General features: G+C 48.9%; 1 protein-coding gene across 4 annotated transcripts; it reads left to right on the top strand.

Moving 5' to 3' along the window:
• Positions 1–6: 6 nt before the first annotated feature.
• On the top strand, positions 7–18,305 carry FAM161B (FAM161 centrosomal protein B). Of its 4 annotated transcripts, none has more exons than XM_073586754.1 (9): positions 7–113; positions 844–997; positions 2,775–3,205; positions 3,286–3,620; positions 10,724–10,839; positions 11,645–11,812; positions 13,576–13,675; positions 13,749–13,869; positions 17,478–18,305. In XM_073586754.1, exons 2-8 carry the CDS (start codon positions 852–854, stop codon positions 13,863–13,865), a joined length of 1,413 nt encoding a protein of 470 aa, XP_073442855.1. In that variant the 5' UTR covers positions 7–113; positions 844–851; the 3' UTR covers positions 13,866–13,869; positions 17,478–18,305. The 4 variants fall into 4 exon arrangements, with proteins under 4 accessions (XP_073442855.1, XP_073442863.1, XP_073442845.1 ...); XM_073586762.1 differs by having other exon boundaries at positions 13,749–13,873; XM_073586744.1 differs by having other exon boundaries at positions 13,749–18,305.
• Positions 18,306–20,004: the final 1,699 nt, after the last annotated feature.

The following is a 20,004-nucleotide window of genomic DNA, read 5'->3' as shown; positions in this document are numbered from 1 at the left end:
TCAGCAGCCAATATGTGTTCAAGGATGTTAATTTCCATAGTAACGCGTTCCCAACTAAGCGTGCGAGGGGCGTGGTTTGTCAGTATGCAACACGATAGAGCAGCACTGAATTGGTGAGACTGGAGGACCAGTGAGGGTACGGGGGTGGACGGGTCACTGGACCGGCGAGGGTCCGGGGAGGGCGAGTCAGAAGACGGGCGAGGGTCTCGGGGAGGACGGTTCAGAGGATGGGTGAATGTCCGGGGTATGGCGGGTCAGAGGATGGACCAGTGTCCGGGGATGACAAGTCAGATGATGGGCAAGTGTCCGGGGGATGGTGGGTCAGAGTATGGGCGAGTGTCCGTAAAAAAAACGGGTCAGAGGATGGGGAGCATGACCCTGAGGACTGGCGAGGGTCCGGGGGAGCATGGCCCTGAGGACTGGCGAGGGTCCGGGCGAGCATGGCCCTGAGGATGGGTGATGGTCCGGGGGAGCATGGCCTTGAGGACGGGAGAGGGTCCGTCCGGGAGAGCATGGCCCTGAGGACGGGCGAGGGTCCAGGAGAAGACAGGTCAGAAGACGGGCGAGGGTCCGGGGGAGGACGGGTCAGAGGATGGGCGAGGGTCGGGGGAGGATGGGCAAGGGTCCGGGGAGCATGGCCCTGAGGAAGGGCGAGGGTCCGGGGAGCATGGCCCTGAGGACGGGCGAGGGTCTGGGTGAGGACGGGTCAGAGGACGGGCAAGGGTCCGGGGAGCACGGCCCTGAGGCGGCGGAAGGAGGGCTGCCCACCTTGGCTGCCAGTGTTGTGGGGGTGATGGCTCTCTGTCCAGTGGGGTGACCTGTGCTGTGCATGCTGCTCTGTAGGATTCACCATGGCCTGGCGTCAGGATCCAGATGACCAGATAGCGGAGGAGGATGTGATGGAGATGATGCAAGATCTGAAGATAAAGAGCAGCCTCATCCTGCAGGAGCCGACTTATCTGCATGAAGCATGGAACAGGCCAGTTCTGACCAAGACGTGAGTAACTTCAGTGGCCGGGTGTCTGCAGCAAATCACATGACTGGAGGTCCAGAGGACAATCTCAGGTTTGGTGACATCCTGACACAGCTGGAAACGGGAATCTGATTGCAGTTAACCCTATAATTTGGTTGTCCCCTCAAAGATGAGCAGCCGCAGACGCTGTCAAAGGCCTCTTATTCTGATTCAACCTTTGAAGAAGAGAAACATTTGGAAAATAAACCAGAATGTGTTACGCCTGGGATTCCTCACCCTGTTAACCCCCTCCCCCCAGCCATTCTCTCTGCTGCTTTATCAGGTCTTCACCTGGAATAACTCCAGCAGTCCTGGAAGAATTTGCAGAGGTGCTGAGCACTTGAGCACCTGGAAGCCATGTCATTTGAACCCAGAGGAGAAAGAGGGGGGTATACGGGAGGAACCTGGTGGAGAAAGAGGGGGGATAGGGGAGTAACCCGGAGGAGACAGATGGAGGGGGGAACCCGGAGGAGAAAGGGGGGGGGAACCCAGAGGAGAAAGAGGGGAGGACCTCGTAGGAGAAATATGGGGGGGTGGATCTCGGAGGAGAAAGATGGGTGGGAGGAACCTGGAGGAGATAGGGTTAAGGACGGGAGGAAGCTGGAGGAGAAAGTGGGAGAGGATAGGGGAGGAACCTGGAGGAGAAAGAGGGGGGATAGGGGAGGAACCCGGAGGAGAAAGATGAAGGGGGAACCCGGAGGAGAAAGGGGGGGGGCCCAGAGAAGAAAGAGGGGAGGACCTCGTAGGAGAAATATGGGGGGGGTGGATCTCGGAGGAGAAAGATGGGGGGAGGAACCTGGAGGAGATAGAGTTAAGGACGGGAGGAAGCTGGAGGAGAAAGTGGGAGAGGATAGGGGAGGAACCTGGAGGAGAAAGAGGGGGGATAGGGGAGGAACCAGGTGGAGAAAGATGAAGGGGGAACCCAGAGGAGAAAGAGGGGAGGAACCCGGAGAAGAAAGAGGGGTGGACCCCCATAGGAGAAATATTGGGGGGGATCTCGGAGGAGAAAGATGGGGGGAGGAACCCGGAGGAGAAAGAGGAGGGAGGACAGGGGGGAAACCTTAAGGAGAAAGAGGGAGAGGACAAGGGAGGAACCTGGAGGAGATAGGGATAGGGACGGGAGGAACCTGGAGGAGAAAGAGGGGGACTACTTGGACAACTTGTCATACCCCACACTTGGCCCCGATTAAAATAAAAAATCTTATACTTGCCTCCCGCGCTGTCACCGTTCCCTCGGTGTGGGCACTTGCTCTCCTGTACTGTTGGTGTGACACATGACTCCAGCACCCAATCAGCTTCAGCCCAGACATACAGTTCATGTTCGATTTGTTCGAAGGGGAGGGCAGTGACGTCAGTGTTGATTGGACGCTGGGGTCACAACAGCCGCACGAGGGACCTGGAATGCCAACACCGCTGAAACGACGCCGGCACGGAAGATGAGTATAGGCTGTATTATAGGCTTTATTAATTTGTCAGGGCTGAACATTTAGATAAAGTAGGAGTTGGCCTTGTAGTGGATAACCCCTTTAAGTAGGAAGCCATAATGTGATGACAGGTAACATAAGGTAAAAAAGCTATAGGATGGGTAGAGTGCTCCACACCTTGTACAAGGTTTGGCAGCTGATTATAGGGTTATTATTTATTTTTAGCGCAGCATTGATTCCATGGAGTCTATATTCTCCTGAGACCTCCTCCCCACAGCTCGGAGTATGTACTCTTTCATCCTTAGTATACTAGAGCTTACTGACTTCTCTTCTTATAGTACAGAGCCAGCTTCCAAACCAAAGGCCAACACCTTCCGTAAAGTGCCTGAGTTCACGGTTCCCCAACCTTTCCAAATGATGCTGCGAGAAGCAGAGAAAAGGAAGATGCTACAGCCTCAGACCTGGGCCGACCTGCAGGATGGGCAGAGTGCCGATGACGCTGAATGTTTGAAGCAGTTCCGCGCCCAGCCAGCACCTGCTCACGTCTTCTTACCTATGTACAAGGAGATAATGGAGCAGAATGAAAAGAGAAAGAAAACTGCTATCCAGAGAAGGAGCCATCATCTTCTGTCCATGCAAAAGCCATTCCAACTCCTGGTAAAAGACAAGAGACGACAAGTGGCAAGTGCCTTCACCGCCGAGGTGCCAAGCAGAAAGAGGCCTATTCCTAAATCTGTTTTAGACCCCACTGTCAGTGACGGGCTCAGAGGTGAGTAGTGCAGTAGGGATAGGATCAAGCTTAGGCTCCTCAGATCAACATTGTCCTGATCAATTTGTTTTTCTCTTCAGAGTCAAAAATGTTACAAAAGATTAACAGTCATATACGAGCAAAAAAGCTGCTGGAGAGTTCTTCAGCCCCAGTCCCACTGAGCCGAGACACCCGGGACCCACAATCCAGAGCTTCATGGAGAACCAAGCAGCAGCACCTGGGCTTCTTACAGCAGGACCTGACATTCAAGCCCCAGATAAACTCTTGTGCCCCTGACTTCCAGAGGCTGCATCGTAATTTCCAAAAAAGCTGTTTTAAAAATCAGAGAATGCGAGAACAGACCGAGACAAATCCTTTCAATCTGCGCACAACCAGTCTCCGATCCAAGAGACGCAGCAGATTGCATGATGCCCAGGTAAGAACAGCCGGTCGGTCTGCAACATGGCCTTCATACATAATGTGACGCATAAGAAACCTCTAATGACCGGGGAGGTGAGGATGAGTGCTGCAGGATACTGATCTACATAAGATACATGGGAGGTAGGGACGAGCGCTGCAGGATACTGATCCACCTGAGATACATGGGAGGTGAGGACGAGCGCTGCAGGATACTGATCCACATAAGATACATGGGAGGTGAGGACGAGCGCTGCAGGATACTGATCCACATAAGATACATATGAGGTGATGACTAGCGCTGCAGGATACTGATCCACATAAGATTCATGGGAGGTGAGGACGAGCGCTGCAGGATACAGATCCACATAAGATTAATGGGAGGTGAGGACGAGCGCTGCAGGATACTGATCCACATAAGATTCATGGGAGGTGAGGACGAGCACTGCAGGATACTGATCCACGTAAGATACATGGGAGGTAGGGACGAGCGCTGCAGGATACTGATCCACCTGAGATACATGGGAGGTGAGGACGAGCGCTGCAGGATACTGATCCACGTAAGATACACATGAGGTGAGGACAGGCGCTGCAGGATACTGATCTACATAAGATACATGGGAGGTAGGGATGAGCGCTGCAGGATACTGATCCACCTGAGATACATGGGAGGTGAGGACGAGCGCTGCAGGATACTGATCCACCTGAGATACATGGGAGGTGAGGACGAGCGCTGCAGGATACTGATCCACGTAAGATTCATGGGAGGTGAGGACGAGGCTGCAGGATACTGATCCACCTAAGATACATATGAGGTGAAGACGAGCGCTGCAGGATACTGATCCATATAAGATTCATGGGAGGTGAGGAAGAGCGCTGCAGGATACTGATCCACGTAAGATACACATGAGGTGAGGACAGGCGCTGCAGGATACTGATACACGGGAGGTGTGGATGAGCGCTGCAGGATACTGATCCACCTAAGATACATGGGAGGTGAGGATGAGTGCTGCAGGATACTGATCCACGTAAGATACATATGAGGTGAGGACAGGCGCTGCAGTATACTGATACACGGGAGGTGTGGATGAGCGCTGCAGGATACTGATCCACCTAAGATACATGGGAGGTGAGGATGAGTGCTGCAGGATACTGATCCACGTAAGATACATATGAGGTGAGGACAGGCGCTGCAGTATACTGATACACGGGAGGTGTGGATGAGCGCTGCAGGATACTGATCCACCTAAGATACATGGGAGGTGAGGATGAGTGCTGCAGGATACTGATCCATATAACACGTACCATAGAGAAGAAACAGGAATCTGGCACAGCTGTATAACCTCGGGATAATGAAGCTGCACACACACCAGGGATTACAGGTGCCACTTCCAATGAAAAAAGTTCTGTATATCCATAGTGAAGAAAGCGGATAGGCACTGACCGTACCGTGCAAAATAATCCTTTATTGTGCATCATCATACCAACAGCAGGCAGATAAAACAATGGAGCAGAAAACAGACGACGATCGTTTCGCGCCAAATAGCGTTACTACAGGTCATATCACCTGTCATATGACCTGTAGTAGCGCTATGTAGCACGAAACGATCGTCGTCTGTTGGTATGATGATGCCACAATAAAGGATTATTTTGCGCGGTACGGTCAGTGCCTATCCGCTTTCTTCACTATGGTGATCCATATAACATACATGCAAAGTAAAAGAGGGAGTATCCAGCACGGATGTTCATGAAGTTAAAATTCCATCTTTATTAAGGACATTTTTTTAAAAATTATTCTTAGATTTATACATATAAGAACTGAGGTCCCTGGTAATCAGCCGACGCGTTTCGACCATTCAGATCTTAGTCATGGTAACATTACCGCGCTGGAGACTACTCCCTCTTTCTCTTTGCAATGGACAATGCCTTTGATCAGGGCAGCTCTGTACGTGGATGAACATTGGAATTCTACTGAGACTGGTGAGATGACTCCCCTTCACCTCTTATATAACATACATGGGAGGTAAGGACTGATCCAACTTAGATACTTGGAAGGTGAGGTCGAGCGCTGCAGGATACTGATCCACATGTGATAGATGGGAGGTGAGGACGAGCGCTGCAGGATACTGATCCACAGGTGATACATGGGAGGTGAGGACGAGCGCTGCAGTATACTGATCCACAGGTGATACATGGGAGGTGAGGACGAGCGCTGCAGGATACTGATCCACATGTGATATATGGGAGGTGAGGACGAGCGCTGCAGGATACTGATCCACGTGATACATGGGAGGTGAGGACGAGTGCTGCAGGATACTGATCCACATGTGATAGATGGGAGGTGAGGACGAGCGCTGCAGGATACTGATCCACATGTGATACATGGGAGGTGAGGATGAGCACTGCAGGATACTGATCCACGTGATACATGGGAGGTGAGGACGAGCGCTGCAGGATACTGATCCACATGTGATACATGGGAGGTGAGGATGAGCGCTGCAGGATACTGATCCACATGTGATACATGGGAGGTGAGGACGAGCGCTGCAGGATACTGATCCACATGTGATACATGGGAGGTGAGGACGAGCGCTGCAGGATACTGATCCACATTTGATACATGGGAGGTGAGGACGAGCGCTGCAGGATACTGATCCACATGTAATACATGGGTGGTGAGGACGAGCGCTGCAGGATACTGATCCAGATGTGATACATGGGAGGTGAGGACGAGCGCTGCAGGATACTGATCCACATGTGATACATGGGAGGTGAGGACGAGCGCTGCAGGATACTGATCCACATGTGATACATGGGAGGTGAGGACGAGCGCTGCAGGATACTGATCCACATGTGATTCATGGGAGGTGAGGACGAGCGCTGCAGGATACTCATCCACATTTGATACATGGGAGGTGAGGACGAGCGCTGCAGGATACTGATCCACATGTGATACATGGGAGGTGAGGATGAGCGCTGCAGGATACTGATCCACATGTGATACATGGGAGGTGAGGACGAGCGCTGCAGGATACTGATCCACATGTGATACATGGGAGGTGAGGACGAGCGCTGCAGGATACTGATCCACATGTGATACATGGGAGGTGAGGACGAGCGCTGCAGGATACTGATCCACGTGATACATGGGAGGTGAGGACGAGCGCTGCAGGATACTGATCCACATGTGATACCTGGGAGGTGAGGACGAGCGCTGCAGGATACTGATCCACATGTGATACCTGGGAGGTGAGGACGAGCGCTGCAGGATACTGATCCACATGTGATACATAGGAGGTGAGGACGAGCGCTGCAGGATACTGATCCACATGTGATACATGGGAGGTGAGGACGAGCGCTGCAGGATACTGATCCACATGTGATACATGGGAGGTGAGGACGAGCGCTGCAGGATACTGATCCACATGTGATACATGGGAGGTGAGGACGAGCGCTGCAGGATACTGATCCATATGTGATACATGGGAGGTGAGGACGAGCGCTGCAGGATACTGATCCACATAAGATACATATGAGGTGATGACTAGCGCTGCAGGATACTGATCCACATAAGATTCATGGGAGGTGAGGACGAGCGCTGCAGGATACAGATCCACATAAGATTAATGGGAGGTGAGGACGAGTGCTGCAGGATACTGATCCACATAAGATTCATGGGAGGTGAGGACGAGCACTGCAGGATACTGATCCACGTAAGATACATGGGAGGTAGGGACGAGCGCTGCAGGATACTGATCCACCTGAGATACATGGGAGGTGAGGACGAGCGCTGCAGGATACTGATCCACGTAAGATACACATGAGGTGAGGACAGGCGCTGCAGGATACTGATCTACATAAGATACATGGGAGGTAGGGATGAGCGCTGCAGGATACTGATCCACCTGAGATACATGGGAGGTGAGGACGAGCGCTGCAGGATACTGATCCACCTGAGATACATGGGAGGTGAGGACGAGCGCTGCAAGATACTGATCCACGTAAGATTCATGGGAGGTGAGGACGAGCGCTGCAGGATACTGATCCACCTAAGATACATATGAGGTGAAGACGAGCGCTGCAAGATACTGATCCACATGAGATACACAGGAGGTGTGGATGAGCGCTGCAGGATACTGATCCATATAAGATTCATGGGAGGTGAGGAAGAGCGCTGCAGGATACTGATCCACGTAAGATACACATGAGGTGAGGACGCGCTGCAGGATACTGATACACGGGAGGTGTGGATGAGCGCTGCAGGATACTGATCCACCTAAGATACATGGGAGGTGAGGATGAGTGCTGCAGGATACTGATCCACGTAAGATACATATGAGGTGAGGACAGGCGCTGCAGTATACTGATACACGGGAGGTGTGGATGAGCGCTGCAGGATACTGATCCACCTAAGATACATGGGAGGTGAGGATGAGTGCTGCAGGATACTGATCCATGTAACACGTACCATAGAGAAGAAACAGGAATCTGGCACAGCTGTATAACCTCGGGATAATGAAGCTGCACACACACCAGGGATTACAGGTGCCACTTCCAATGAAAAAAGTTCTGTATATCCATAGTGAAGAAAGCGGATAGGCACTGACCGTACCGTGCAAAATAATCCTTTATTGTGCATCATCATACCAACAGCAGGCAGATAAAACAATGGAGCAGAAAACAGACGACGATCGTTTCGCGCCAAATAGCGTTACTACAGGTCATATCACCTGTCATATGACCTGTAGTAGCGCTATGTAGCACGAAACGATCGTCGTCTGTTGGTATGATGATGCCACAATAAAGGATTATTTTGCGCGGTACGGTCAGTGCCTATCCGCTTTCTTCACTATGGTGATCCATATAACATACATGCAAAGTAAAAGAGGGAGTATCCAGCACGGATGTTCATGAAGTTAAAATTCCATCTTTATTAAGGACATTTTTTAAAAAATTATTCTTAGATTTATACATATAAGAACTGAGGTCCCTGGTAATCAGCCGACGCGTTTCGACCATTCAGATCTTAGTCATGGTAACATTACCGCGCTGGAGACTACTCCCTCTTTCTCTTTGCAATGGACAATGCCTTTGATCAGGGCAGCTCTGTACGTGGATGAACATTGGAATTCTACTGAGACTGGTGAGATGACTCCCCTTCACCTCTTATATAACATACATGGGAGGTAAGGACTGATCCAACTTAGATACTTGGAAGGTGAGGTCGAGCGCTGCAGGATACTGATCCACATGTGATAGATGGGAGGTGAGGACGAGCGCTGCAGGATACTGATCCACAGGTGATACATGGGAGGTGAGGACGAGCGCTGCAGTATACTGATCCACAGGTGATACATGGGAGGTGAGGACGAGCGCTGCAGGATACTGATCCACATGTGATATATGGGAGGTGAGGACGAGCGCTGCAGGATACTGATCCACGTGATACATGGGAGGTGAGGACGAGTGCTGCAGGATACTGATCCACATGTGATAGATGGGAGGTGAGGACGAGCGCTGCAGGATACTGATCCACATGTGATACATGGGAGGTGAGGATGAGCACTGCAGGATACTGATCCACGTGATACATGGGAGGTGAGGACGAGCGCTGCAGGATACTGATCCACATGTGATACATGGGAGGTGAGGACGAGCGCTGCAGGATACTGATCCACATGTGATACATGGGAGGTGAGGACGAGCGCTGCAGGATACTGATCCACATGTGATACATGGGAGGTGAGGACGAGCGCTGCAGGATACTGATCCACATTTGATACATGGGAGGTGAGGACGAGCGCTGCAGGATACTGATCCACATGTAATACATGGGTGGTGAGGACGAGCGCTGCAGGATACTGATCCATATGTGATACATGGGAGGTGAGGACGAGCGCTGCAGGATACTGATCCACATGTGATACATGGGAGGTGAGGACGAGCGCTGCAGGATACTGATCCACATGTGATACATGGGAGGTGAGGACGAGCGCTGCAGGATACTGATCCACATGTGATTCATGGGAGGTGAGGACGAGCGCTGCAGGATACTCATCCACATTTGATACATGGGAGGTGAGGACGAGCGCTGCAGGATACTGATCCACATGTGATACATGGGAGGTGAGGATGAGCGCTGCAGGATACTGATCCACATGTGATACATGGGAGGTGAGGACGAGCGCTGCAGGATACTGATCCACATGTGATACATGGGAGGTGAGGACGAGCGCTGCAGGATACTGATCCACATGTGATACATGGGAGGTGAGGACGAGCGCTGCAGGATACTGATCCACGTGATACATGGGAGGTGAGGACGAGCGCTGCAGGATACTGATCCACATGTGATACCTGGGAGGTGAGGACGAGCGCTGCAGGATACTGATCCACATGTGATACCTGGGAGGTGAGGACGAGCGCTGCAGGATACTGATCCACATGTGATACATAGGAGGTGAGGACGAGCGCTGCAGGATACTGATCCACATGTGATACATGGGAGGTGAGGACGAGCGCTGCAGGATACTGATCCACATGTGATACATGGGAGGTGAGGACGAGCGCTGCAGGATACTGATCCACATGTGATACATGGGAGGTGAGGACGAGCGCTGCAGGATACTGATCCATATGTGATACATGGGAGGTGAGGACGAGCGTTGCAGGATACTGATCCACATGTGATACATGGGAGGTGAGGACGAGCGCTGCAGGATACTGATCCACATGTGATACATGGGAGGTGAGGACGAGTGTTGCAGGATACTGAGCCATATCACCCTCTCTTCATCTCTTGACCCAGCTGCTCCGCACCTCCCCCTGCCAGGGACTTTTGCAATGACTGATGACTCATGCAGACTTCCTGTTTCTACATAGACCTTAGAAGGATTCAGTTAATCAGTTTTTAATCACATGATGTCATAGACCTAATGAAAAAAGAAGAATTAACTAGGTAAAGGCAAAATGAGCAATTTTAAATGCACAATGCCATATAATATGATAGCAGTATATTACGGGATACAAATTTTGCTGCAAGTGCTTCTTTAAGATTCAGTGGATTGATCATCTGAGGACCTGAGTTTGTGTAGGATGTGTCACGTGTTTCTGTTCCTACAGAAAGACCCAACAGAGATGCCTCCTCGCAGATTCATGGCGAGTCTTTCCAGCTTATCAGCCAACACTCTTCCAGTTTACATTACAGATTGCACCAAGAGGCGGGAAATGGCCATCAGGTAATGAAAAGTTCTATGGGAAACCAACCCTTGGCTCACCAGTTCAGATTGAGAGAACACCACAAAATACTGTCTCTATTTGTAGCTGGAGCCCATTTTATGTGTGTGTCCTGGGTATGATGGGTCTCAGTTCTGATGTTCTCTGTGAGGTCTGGAGTCTGGTAACATCGTGCCAATGGCTTTCTTGCTCTATCTCCAGATACACTGTTCTCACACAGTATTCCAGAGATCAGCATTTCTGATTCCGCGGCTGAGACTCCATTGTGGTGCCCAGTGACATGCGAGCAGCGGTGCAGGATAACATAATCTGTGGCACTTGTCATATTGTTTTATTCTACAACATAGCAAGTTCTCGTGCGGGGTAATGCTCCAGAATGGCCTACGGAGGTCTTGTCTGCATGTGCGCTTTCTCAAGAACAGGTTTTCGTAGTAAAGTTTTAGGTGTTTTACGCTATACATGGGATTAAAACCTCGAAATTCATGTAAGACACCAGGAAAAAGAATAAGGACATCCATTCCCTTTAGCATTTTTACAGGTTAAATAGCGCTTGAAAAAAGGCACAGGTCTGCGACGTGGACAGATCCAACGCTATGTCGTGGTTTCAGTTTACAAAGCAATCTATAAAGCAGATGCGAATAGAACCTAAGCATCCACCTATCAGCGGGGACCCAGGCAGTAACGTACACCCAATGATCCTAGCAAAATGCCACCACTGTGATGGGAAACTCTTGGAACAGGGAAGCTTGCTACCTTTCTGAGAATTTATAATGCACGCAATCCACATATAGACTCACATTCTTGCAGATCTTCTGTACAGGATAGAGACAACCAGGCCATGGAGAGTGAAAGGTGGCTTCTTGAACATCAGCAGAAATGTCTGGCAATGCAGAATGCGGTGTCCAGGCGGGCTAAAGCACTGGATTCACACAAGCCTTTAGCAGAATGTAAAGACAAGAAGCTGAAAGAGAAGAGGTAAGTAAAGGCCTACAGATGACTAATGTGGGTGATGTGTTATCTAGGGTGCTGGAGTTACACAAATCCACCCTGACTGCCATGTAAGTCCACAGAGAATGGCAACTTTCACCAGAACTTGGGAGGTTCCTTGAGCAGTCTGATGTAGGAGTGCAGGATTTTCATTAGATCAGGCCTCAGCTTAGCTCATAAGTACCACAACCATTCTTTCTCCACTTGGTCTGGTCCTGCTGACCACCCACTAACCCGACACATCAGTTCCCTAGGACATACTGCACTGAACTAGATGTAGTCTTGTTGCCCTAAATTATATAAGCAATAAAACTTCCCAAATACAGCCCAAAAGTAATATGGGCAGCTCAAAAAATAGGTGGGAAGCCAATGTCCAATAGAATAAAATATACAATTTTTAATATTTAGGTGTAGAAATTAATAAATAGAACCAAATGCAGAGTATGCGGGGGTCACTCAGAAAATGTTAAAGCCCTTTCCTACATGTAGTGCAAGTATAGTCCTATGTATAAATGAAATATTTCAATACATAGGAAAAAACACCATGTCGATATATCAAAAAATGCTGTTCAAAAATAAATACCCTAGGTCACAAGTGTCAAACTCTGGCCAATCTGGCCCGCAAGCTGATAACATTTGGTCCGCGAGGAAGGCAGCTCTCCAACCCCCGTCCTGCAGTCTGAAGGAGCTGCGTCAGAGACAAGCAAGTGCCCTGTGCACACTGACTGTAATGTTACTTGCCGACACTTCTTCAGACCACCCACTGCACTGTCCAATCAGAGAAGAGAAGTCCCAGCAGGTGACCAGACAAGAGATGCTCCTGTGTAAGAATAGATAAGACCTTTCTTCTGTATGTGGTAAAGCCCCATGTGACCACAGCTTGCCTCTGCTGGGAGGAAGGGGCTGGAGAATTATACTCCTGTGCCATTCAGAAACACAGTAGGGATTCCTCCCACATACTGCTCTCCTGGGCTGAACATTGCAGTACTGTAGGTTTGCATACATTTTCCTTCCATGCCACTTGTTTTTTTCCTTTGCTACATTCTTGAAGCTTTTGATGTCAGTCTTGTTGAATTGAGAGTGATCTTAAGTTTTACTTGTTTTCTTCAAAATCCAAAATTTGCTTTCTTAAAAGGCACCAGACTAAGACCCCTAGCATCACCTCCTCCTCCCCCTCTCTCCCCTACACACTACAGTAAGAATGGGGTCCTGCATAAAGTGCTTGAATCTGGTGCTCTTCTCTGTGAGGTCACTCACCCCTGCAGCAAGTAGTGAACGTGGAGTTGAGAACCTGAAGGGGTAATGGCATTTCCCTGGTGTCGTACTTGGGAGGCACCATTTCATCGTGACTCACTCCATGTGACTGCAGACTTGTGAATCCTCCCAGCGCCCACTGCTCGCTGTGAGGATTCTCCGGCGTCAGTGCTGGGAACAGCGGTCACGTGACTGCAAGTATGCGATACGCAAACTACTGGACAGAACCTGACTAGACTGTTTCCGGCCTCATGCGATATACTAATATTGAGCATGCCAAAACTAGTCTAGTCAGGCTCTGGCCAGGAGTTTGCATATCGCATACTTGCATTCACATGACCGCTGTTTCTGGCATTGACACCGGAAAATCCTCACAGCGAGCAGTGTGCGCTGGGAGGATTCACAAGTTTGCAGTCACAAGCACAAAGTCTGCCGCCGCACTCCATACACGATTATACCAGGAGGTATTCATCTTCCACTTATGTTTTATCATCTAGACAATCGGATCGCAGAAGAAGTCAGGAATACAAGGTGGAGCTGGAGGCAATGAAGGAGCGCGTCCGCACAAAAGCCTATCTCTTTGAGCAAGTCACCAAGGTCAGCGGTACTGGAAGGCTTTTGATTAGCCGTCTTTTCTCTTGAGCCCATTTTACCTTCTTGGTCTTTGTAGGGGTGTGCCACCAAAGACGTGGAGCGCTGGTCTACACAGACCTTGATAAACGCCAGGTGGAATGATGACAGTCTGAGTGAAGACCATGGTGGCAGGCTTCAAGACGTAGAATCCTGATAAGGCATGTAAGGAATGCGAGAGCAGACCTGATATCTCCGAGTAATGGGGAAGTCACAGTGAGGGCTGAGTCCGGGGACACCGCTAATATCGGCATAAGGACAGTAGACTTTTTCCAAGTAATGAATAAAATCAGTGAACAGGTATCGTGCTGGCTAATATAGCACTGACGGATTGTGCAGTGCATGGCCGACCTTGTCTGAATGTCTTTGGAGTGTGAAGGAAGGAAAGCCATGAGAACACAGGAAACAGAAAAAATCCTTGCAGATGTAGTGGGCTTTGAACCCAGGACCCCATAGCTAAGCACTAAGCTACTGTACTGCTCCCCCCCCAAAAAAAAAAATAAAAAAAAAATTTCCCTAATCTCAGATGGTGCAATAGTGAGTACTGCCAGTTAGCAGCTACCTGCCTGATAGGTCTTACACCCATGAAGTAGACCCGGATCACCCCTTTAACGATAAAGCCACAGGAGCACATGTCACATGAGTGCCAATAACAACAATGGCCCATTTTCCTCCTCACTCCCATCATGGGAAATGCAGAGGATCTCCTCCTCCTGGTGCATGGCAGGCTGTTTTTTATACAGACACTGTGTGGCCAGTTGTCAGCCATTCGTACTGACTGACACCAGGTGCAGGAAAAAATACATTTTTGGGAATGTTTTTCAATAAAATAAGGTGTAAATGAAAAGTTTTTAAAAATGTTAGTTAAAAAAATAGGAAAAAAATGTAGTTGCTCTCCTTTTTGCCCAGTTAAAATAAAGAAATCTAAAAATAATAATACATATTTGGTATGGCAGTCTCCATAAAAAAAGAGAATTAAAATATAAAATTAATCTAATTCATAAATGCTGTAAAAGGGAAAAAACAATCGAAACTCTAGAATTGCGTTTTTTTTGTCACTGCAGCACTATAAAAAATGCAATAAGATGGAAAATGTCATGTCGATCTAGAAATGGTATTAACAAAAACAGCAGCTTGTCGTGCAAAAATCAGTCATGTAGCACCAGTGATGGATCTCAGAAAGTGGCGTCTCAAACCTAAGTTAACAATTTTTCACGCCATTAACATAGTAAAAAAAAAATACAACTTTGTCATCAGAAATTCCTGTCCTGGAGACTCGGGTGGCCATTGTTACTGTACAGCAAGTGCTGTGAAAATCACACAAAAATCAATGGCAGAATTATTTTTTTTACCAATTTATTGTACTTGAATATTTTTAGCCATTTTCCCTGATTACATATGGTAAAATAATGTTAAAAATTACAACTTGTCCCACAAAAAGCAAGCCTTCATACAGACTACATAGAGGGAAAATAAAGAAAAGTTTTGGCTGTTTTATAATAGCACAGGAAAAAATAAAAATGCAAAAAACATAAATTAGGTGAGTCCTTAAAGTGTCAGGAGGTTTCATGTAATCTGACAGCAGCCTGAGGCAGGGCTAAACCAGATATTTCAGCCATGCCTCTTATCAAGCTCCATCCTGTTGGTTACTTGTAATGATTCTTTTAGCAGCAGTAGCTCATCACAGCAGGCACAGGACATGAGCCCAAGTCTGACTCCTTCCCCTTGAATGATTAGCAGCTCACTGTCTATAGCTATGTACACTGAGAACCTGGGGTGGGAGGGGTTAGATGTGTGTATGTGTGTGGGGTTAGCTGTGGTGTGTGGTGTGGGCAAAGCAGATGTGGTGTGAGAGCGGATAGCTGTGGTGTGGGCAAAGCAGATGTGGTGTGAGAGCGGATAGCTGTGGTGTGGGCGGGGGTATGTGTGGTGTGGGCAAAGCAGATGTGGTGTGAGAGCGGATAGCTGTGGTGTAGGAGGGGGCAGATTTTTCAGCTTTCAGGTAAAAAAAAATCTAATTACATCACAGCTGCTGCACCCAGTAACCTAAGTGACACATCACTGGAATCGGGCTCTCTGCCCCTACATAATGCTGCTGTCAGATTGCATACCAAACATTTGCTGACAGAGTCCTTTTAAGAAAAAAAGTTAAAGGCAATGACCAACTGAAAAGCTCAGAGGGTGGATCAGTAGATCCATAAGGATTAACCATAAGGATTAACATTTTTGCGCACAAAGTTCTGAGCCAAACTGACAAAGTTGAAAAAGAAGCAGCGTGACGTCTCCCAGCCCTGCCGGCACTGACAGATCCTGTGGTTAGTAGGTGTAATAGGACTATTGCCCCTTATTAGAGGTCGGCCATTGTGACCTGTATCGTGTGAGGATCTCTCGCTGAAACATTAGCTGCATGTAGTCAGTGGTATGGTGGGCAGTCAGACAGCGGTGTGGAGGGCTGCTAGATTAGACAGCGGTATGGTGGGCTGCCAGATGAGACAGTGGTATGGTGGCCTGCCAGATTAGACAGTGGCACGGTGGGCTGTCAGATTAGACAGTGGCATGGTGGGCTGCCTTCTTGGACAGTGGCTTGGTGGGCTGCCAGATTAGACAGTGGTATGATGGGCTGCCAGGTTAGACAGTGGCACGGTGGGCTGTCAGATTAGACAGTGGTCTGGTGGGCTGCCAGAATAGACAGTGGCACAGTGGGCTGTCAGATTAGACAGTAGTATGGTGGGCTGCCAGATTAGACAGTGGTATGGAGGGCTGCCAGATTAGACAGCGGTATGGTGGGCTGCCAGATTAGACAGCGGTATGGTGGGCTGCCAGGTTAGACAGTGGTATGGTGGGCTGTCAGATTAGACAGTGGCATGGTGGGCTGCCTTCTGGACAGTGGCTTGGTAGGCTGCCAGATTAGACAGTGGTATGGTGGGCAGTCAGATTAGACAGCGGTGTGGAGGGCTGCTAGATTAGACAGCGGTATGGTGGGCTGCCAGATGAGACAGTGGTATGGTGGCCTGCCAGATTAGACAGTGGCACGGTGGGCTGTCAGATTAGACAGTGGCATGGTGGGCTGCCTTCTTGGACAGTGGCTTGGTGGGCTGCCAGATTAGACAGTGGTATGATGGGCTGCCAGGTTAGACAGTGGCACGGTGGGCTGTCAGATTAGACAGTGGTCTGGTGGGCTGCCAGAATAGACAGTGGCACAGTGGGCTGTCAGATTAGACAGTAGTATGGTGGGCTGCCAGATTAGACAGTGGTATGGAGGGCTGCCAGATTAGACAGCGGTATGGTGGGCTGCCAGATTAGACAGCGGTATGGTGGGCTGCCAGGTTAGACAGTGGTATGGTGGGCTGTCAGATTAGACAGTGGCATGGTGGGCTGCCTTCTGGACAGTGGCTTGGTAGGCTGCCAGATTAGACAGTGGTATGGTGGGCTGCCAGATTAGACAGTGGTATGGTGGGCTGCCAGATTAGACAGTGGTATGGTGGGCTGCCAGGTTAGACAGTGGCACGGTGGGCTGTCAGATTAGACAGTGGTCTGGTGGGCTGCCAGAATAGACAGTGGCAGAGTGGGCTTGTCAGATTAGACAGTAGTATGGTGGGCTGCCAGATTAGACAGTGGTATGGTGGGCTGTCAGATTAGACAGTGGCACAGTGGGCTGTCAGATTAGACAGTGGTATGGTGGGCTGCCGTTTCAGACAGTGGCGTGGCGGGCTGCCGTATCGGACAGTGGCGTGGTGGGCTGCCATCTCAGACTCTCTGTTCTCTGTAGGGTTTCCATGTCTACATTCTGGAGATAAAGATCTACCTGACCAGCAGAAGAATGGACAGTTCAGACACTGGACATCATTGAGGAATCGTCTCCAGTCATTTCCAATTAGCTGTGCGTCTTTTTATCATTTCATTGCTTGTGCTCGGCTCAGGGTCGGCCATTATGGTTGTTCTACGTCTATACAGATTCCCAGTGGAAACCTCTATCACAATGACTATTTATTTAGGAAATGTAGAAAAACAGCAAATAACCCTAATGTGATGCACTACAGATAAAAGCAATCCTGTTTGTTTACATTTTTGGCAATGTCTATGGATGGAAAAATATCTAGTGAAAACAACAAATGCAACAATTGTTTAACTGGAAATTGTCTCCACCATTGCAAGCAGAAATTGTACTGGACTACCAGTAACAGCTTCACGTGGCCTCCCTGATAAGAGACTGCTAATGAGAAGGTGCCTGATGTATAAAGGGGTTCGGGGAATCCATTAATTTCTATGGGACTGGCCAACTAAAGTATGTGAGCTGTGCCAGTGCTCCCAGGCAGGCGATGGCTGCCGTGGCTATGCTGTCTGGCCTTTTGGAAGGTTGTTAGGAATAATTCTTTAGCTAACCCTACTGAAAGCATATAACCACCATAAAATTGGAAAGCCTGTAGACTGTGAGCCCTCGCGGGCAGGGTCCTCTCTCCTTATGTACTTGTGTGTCCCTTGTCTTACACATGTTTATTATACTTGTCTATATTTCCCCTTTTCATATGTAAAGCGCCATGGAATAAATGGCGCTATATAAATGCATAATAATAATAAAAGACTGTACACATCAGAACAGCAAAATGTACTTTCAATTTAATTCTTAACTCTGGACATGAGCTTATACAAAAAAATATGCATGCAATCAATTCAATGTGTCTGCAAAAGCCAAGTGAAAAAAAGAATATTGAAGACCCAAAAAATCAGCCTGGTCTTGCCCAAGCAGCGGCTGCCCTCCTTCCATGCGATGGGCTGCGGCCGTGGTGTGTTGCCCCTCTCCTAGCTGCATGTCGTTGCTATCCAGTCAATGACTAGTAACATCAATATCTTTTGTATGTTTTTTTAAGGGATTATCCCCAATTACTGGGGCTTGAGCAAAGAGGTACGTTTGGTTCCTGACCCAAGCCAAAGTATTTTTCCTGGATGTCCTACGGCAGCACACAATAGACATGTTAAAAAGCAGTAATTAATAAAATATGCAAATTACCTTAACTATTTCCAATCCACCAGGACACAATAAAAGGGAGCAGGCAGGAAACACACTGTATTTGACTTTTCTTGCCAGATCAGAAGATTTATTTTTTTAATTAAAAAAAATAATAAATACTTCCATTATTTCTGTACACAGGAGGTGTTTTCCCATTCCTCAGCTTTCTACTTTATTCATGAAGTGTTCTCCTATCCTTCGGCTCAGTGCTGTATACATGGAGTATTCTCATGTCCCTTGGCTAACTGTTGAATACATTTAGTGTTCTCACATCCCTCGGCTCTCTGCTAAAAATGAGGTGTTCTCCAGTCCCTCGGCTCACTACTGTATACATGGAGTGTTCTCTGTCAGGAACACCGCACTGCACTTGCTCACTGAGCCAGTGCGCATGTCCTGAGTACAAAAACAGTGCTCAAAGATACCTGTGGAGCGGGCAGCAGCGGTGACGATGCGTGCTTCAGACTATCAGGACCTGAAGCACGTGACTGCTGGGGGCGTGACCTAAGCTCCACAGAGCTAGGAGCTGCAGGGAAACGCCTAGAAAAGTAACTACGGGATAAGTTACCAAGGGTCATAGACAGGGATGTAAATCAGATCAAGCCGGGTCAAAGCACCAGATAGCAGGACAGTACCAAAGGGTTAGACAGCGAATAGTCAGGACGTAGCAATAGATCAGAAAAACAGAAAGAGCAATGGACGGTACAATAGGGACAAACTGTAACGGAGTAACGATAGCCAAGCCAGGAGGTCAGAACCGGAGAAGACAATAGTACCAAAACGAGAGACGGAGCACAGAATGAGGGGACAGACCGGGTCATACACGGGAATCAAACAAGCAATGCAGTATACACGCACACCAGGGGGGTCAGACACAGCCAGAATAACAGTATAGCTGACAGGGAATCCTAGTCTGGAGTGAGTATAAATACCCCTCCCAGATCCAAAGAGAGGCCGGCAAAAGTTAACCCTGTGAGAACAGGACATTAACCATGTCCTAACCATGACAGTCCCCACTCTTAATGGGGGGCTACTGGACCCCCAGGTTTCTCAGGGTATCTGGCATGAAAAGCCCGCACCAGTTGATCAGCGTGCACCGAATTGGCCGGAACCCATGACCGATCCTCAACGGAATATCCCTTCCAATGAATAAGGTACTGAAGTCTCCGGCGCACCCACCCTGAATCAATGATGCGCCCTACCTCGTACTCCAGTTGACCCTCTACCAACACTGGTGGAGCCACAGATGAGGGATCTTCTCTAACTGTTCCCACAGGTTTTAATAGGGACC

The sequence above is a fragment of the Dendrobates tinctorius genome, unplaced genomic scaffold (genome assembly GCF_039654945.1).
Source record: "Dendrobates tinctorius isolate UK_male_01 unplaced genomic scaffold, ASM3965494v1 ptg000010l, whole genome shotgun sequence".
NCBI classification, from domain to species: Eukaryota; Metazoa; Chordata; class Amphibia; order Anura; family Dendrobatidae; genus Dendrobates; species Dendrobates tinctorius.
Note: the sequence above shows the minus strand (reverse complement) of the source record. Positions and strands in the feature narration are given on the sequence as shown.

Bases quoted from the DNA above. Each gene is read 5' to 3' on its own strand.
- FAM161B (XM_073586754.1), top strand. From the start codon at position 852: ATGGCCTGGCGTCAGGATCCAGATGACCAGATAGCGGAGGAGGATGTG. The intron at 998-2,774 runs GTGAGTAACTTC...CTCTTCTTATAG, and splicing joins AGGCCAGTTCTGACCAAGAC to TACAGAGCCAGCTTCCAAAC. The intron at 3,621-10,723 runs GTAAGAACAGCC...CTGTTCCTACAG, and splicing joins GCAGATTGCATGATGCCCAG to AAAGACCCAACAGAGATGCC.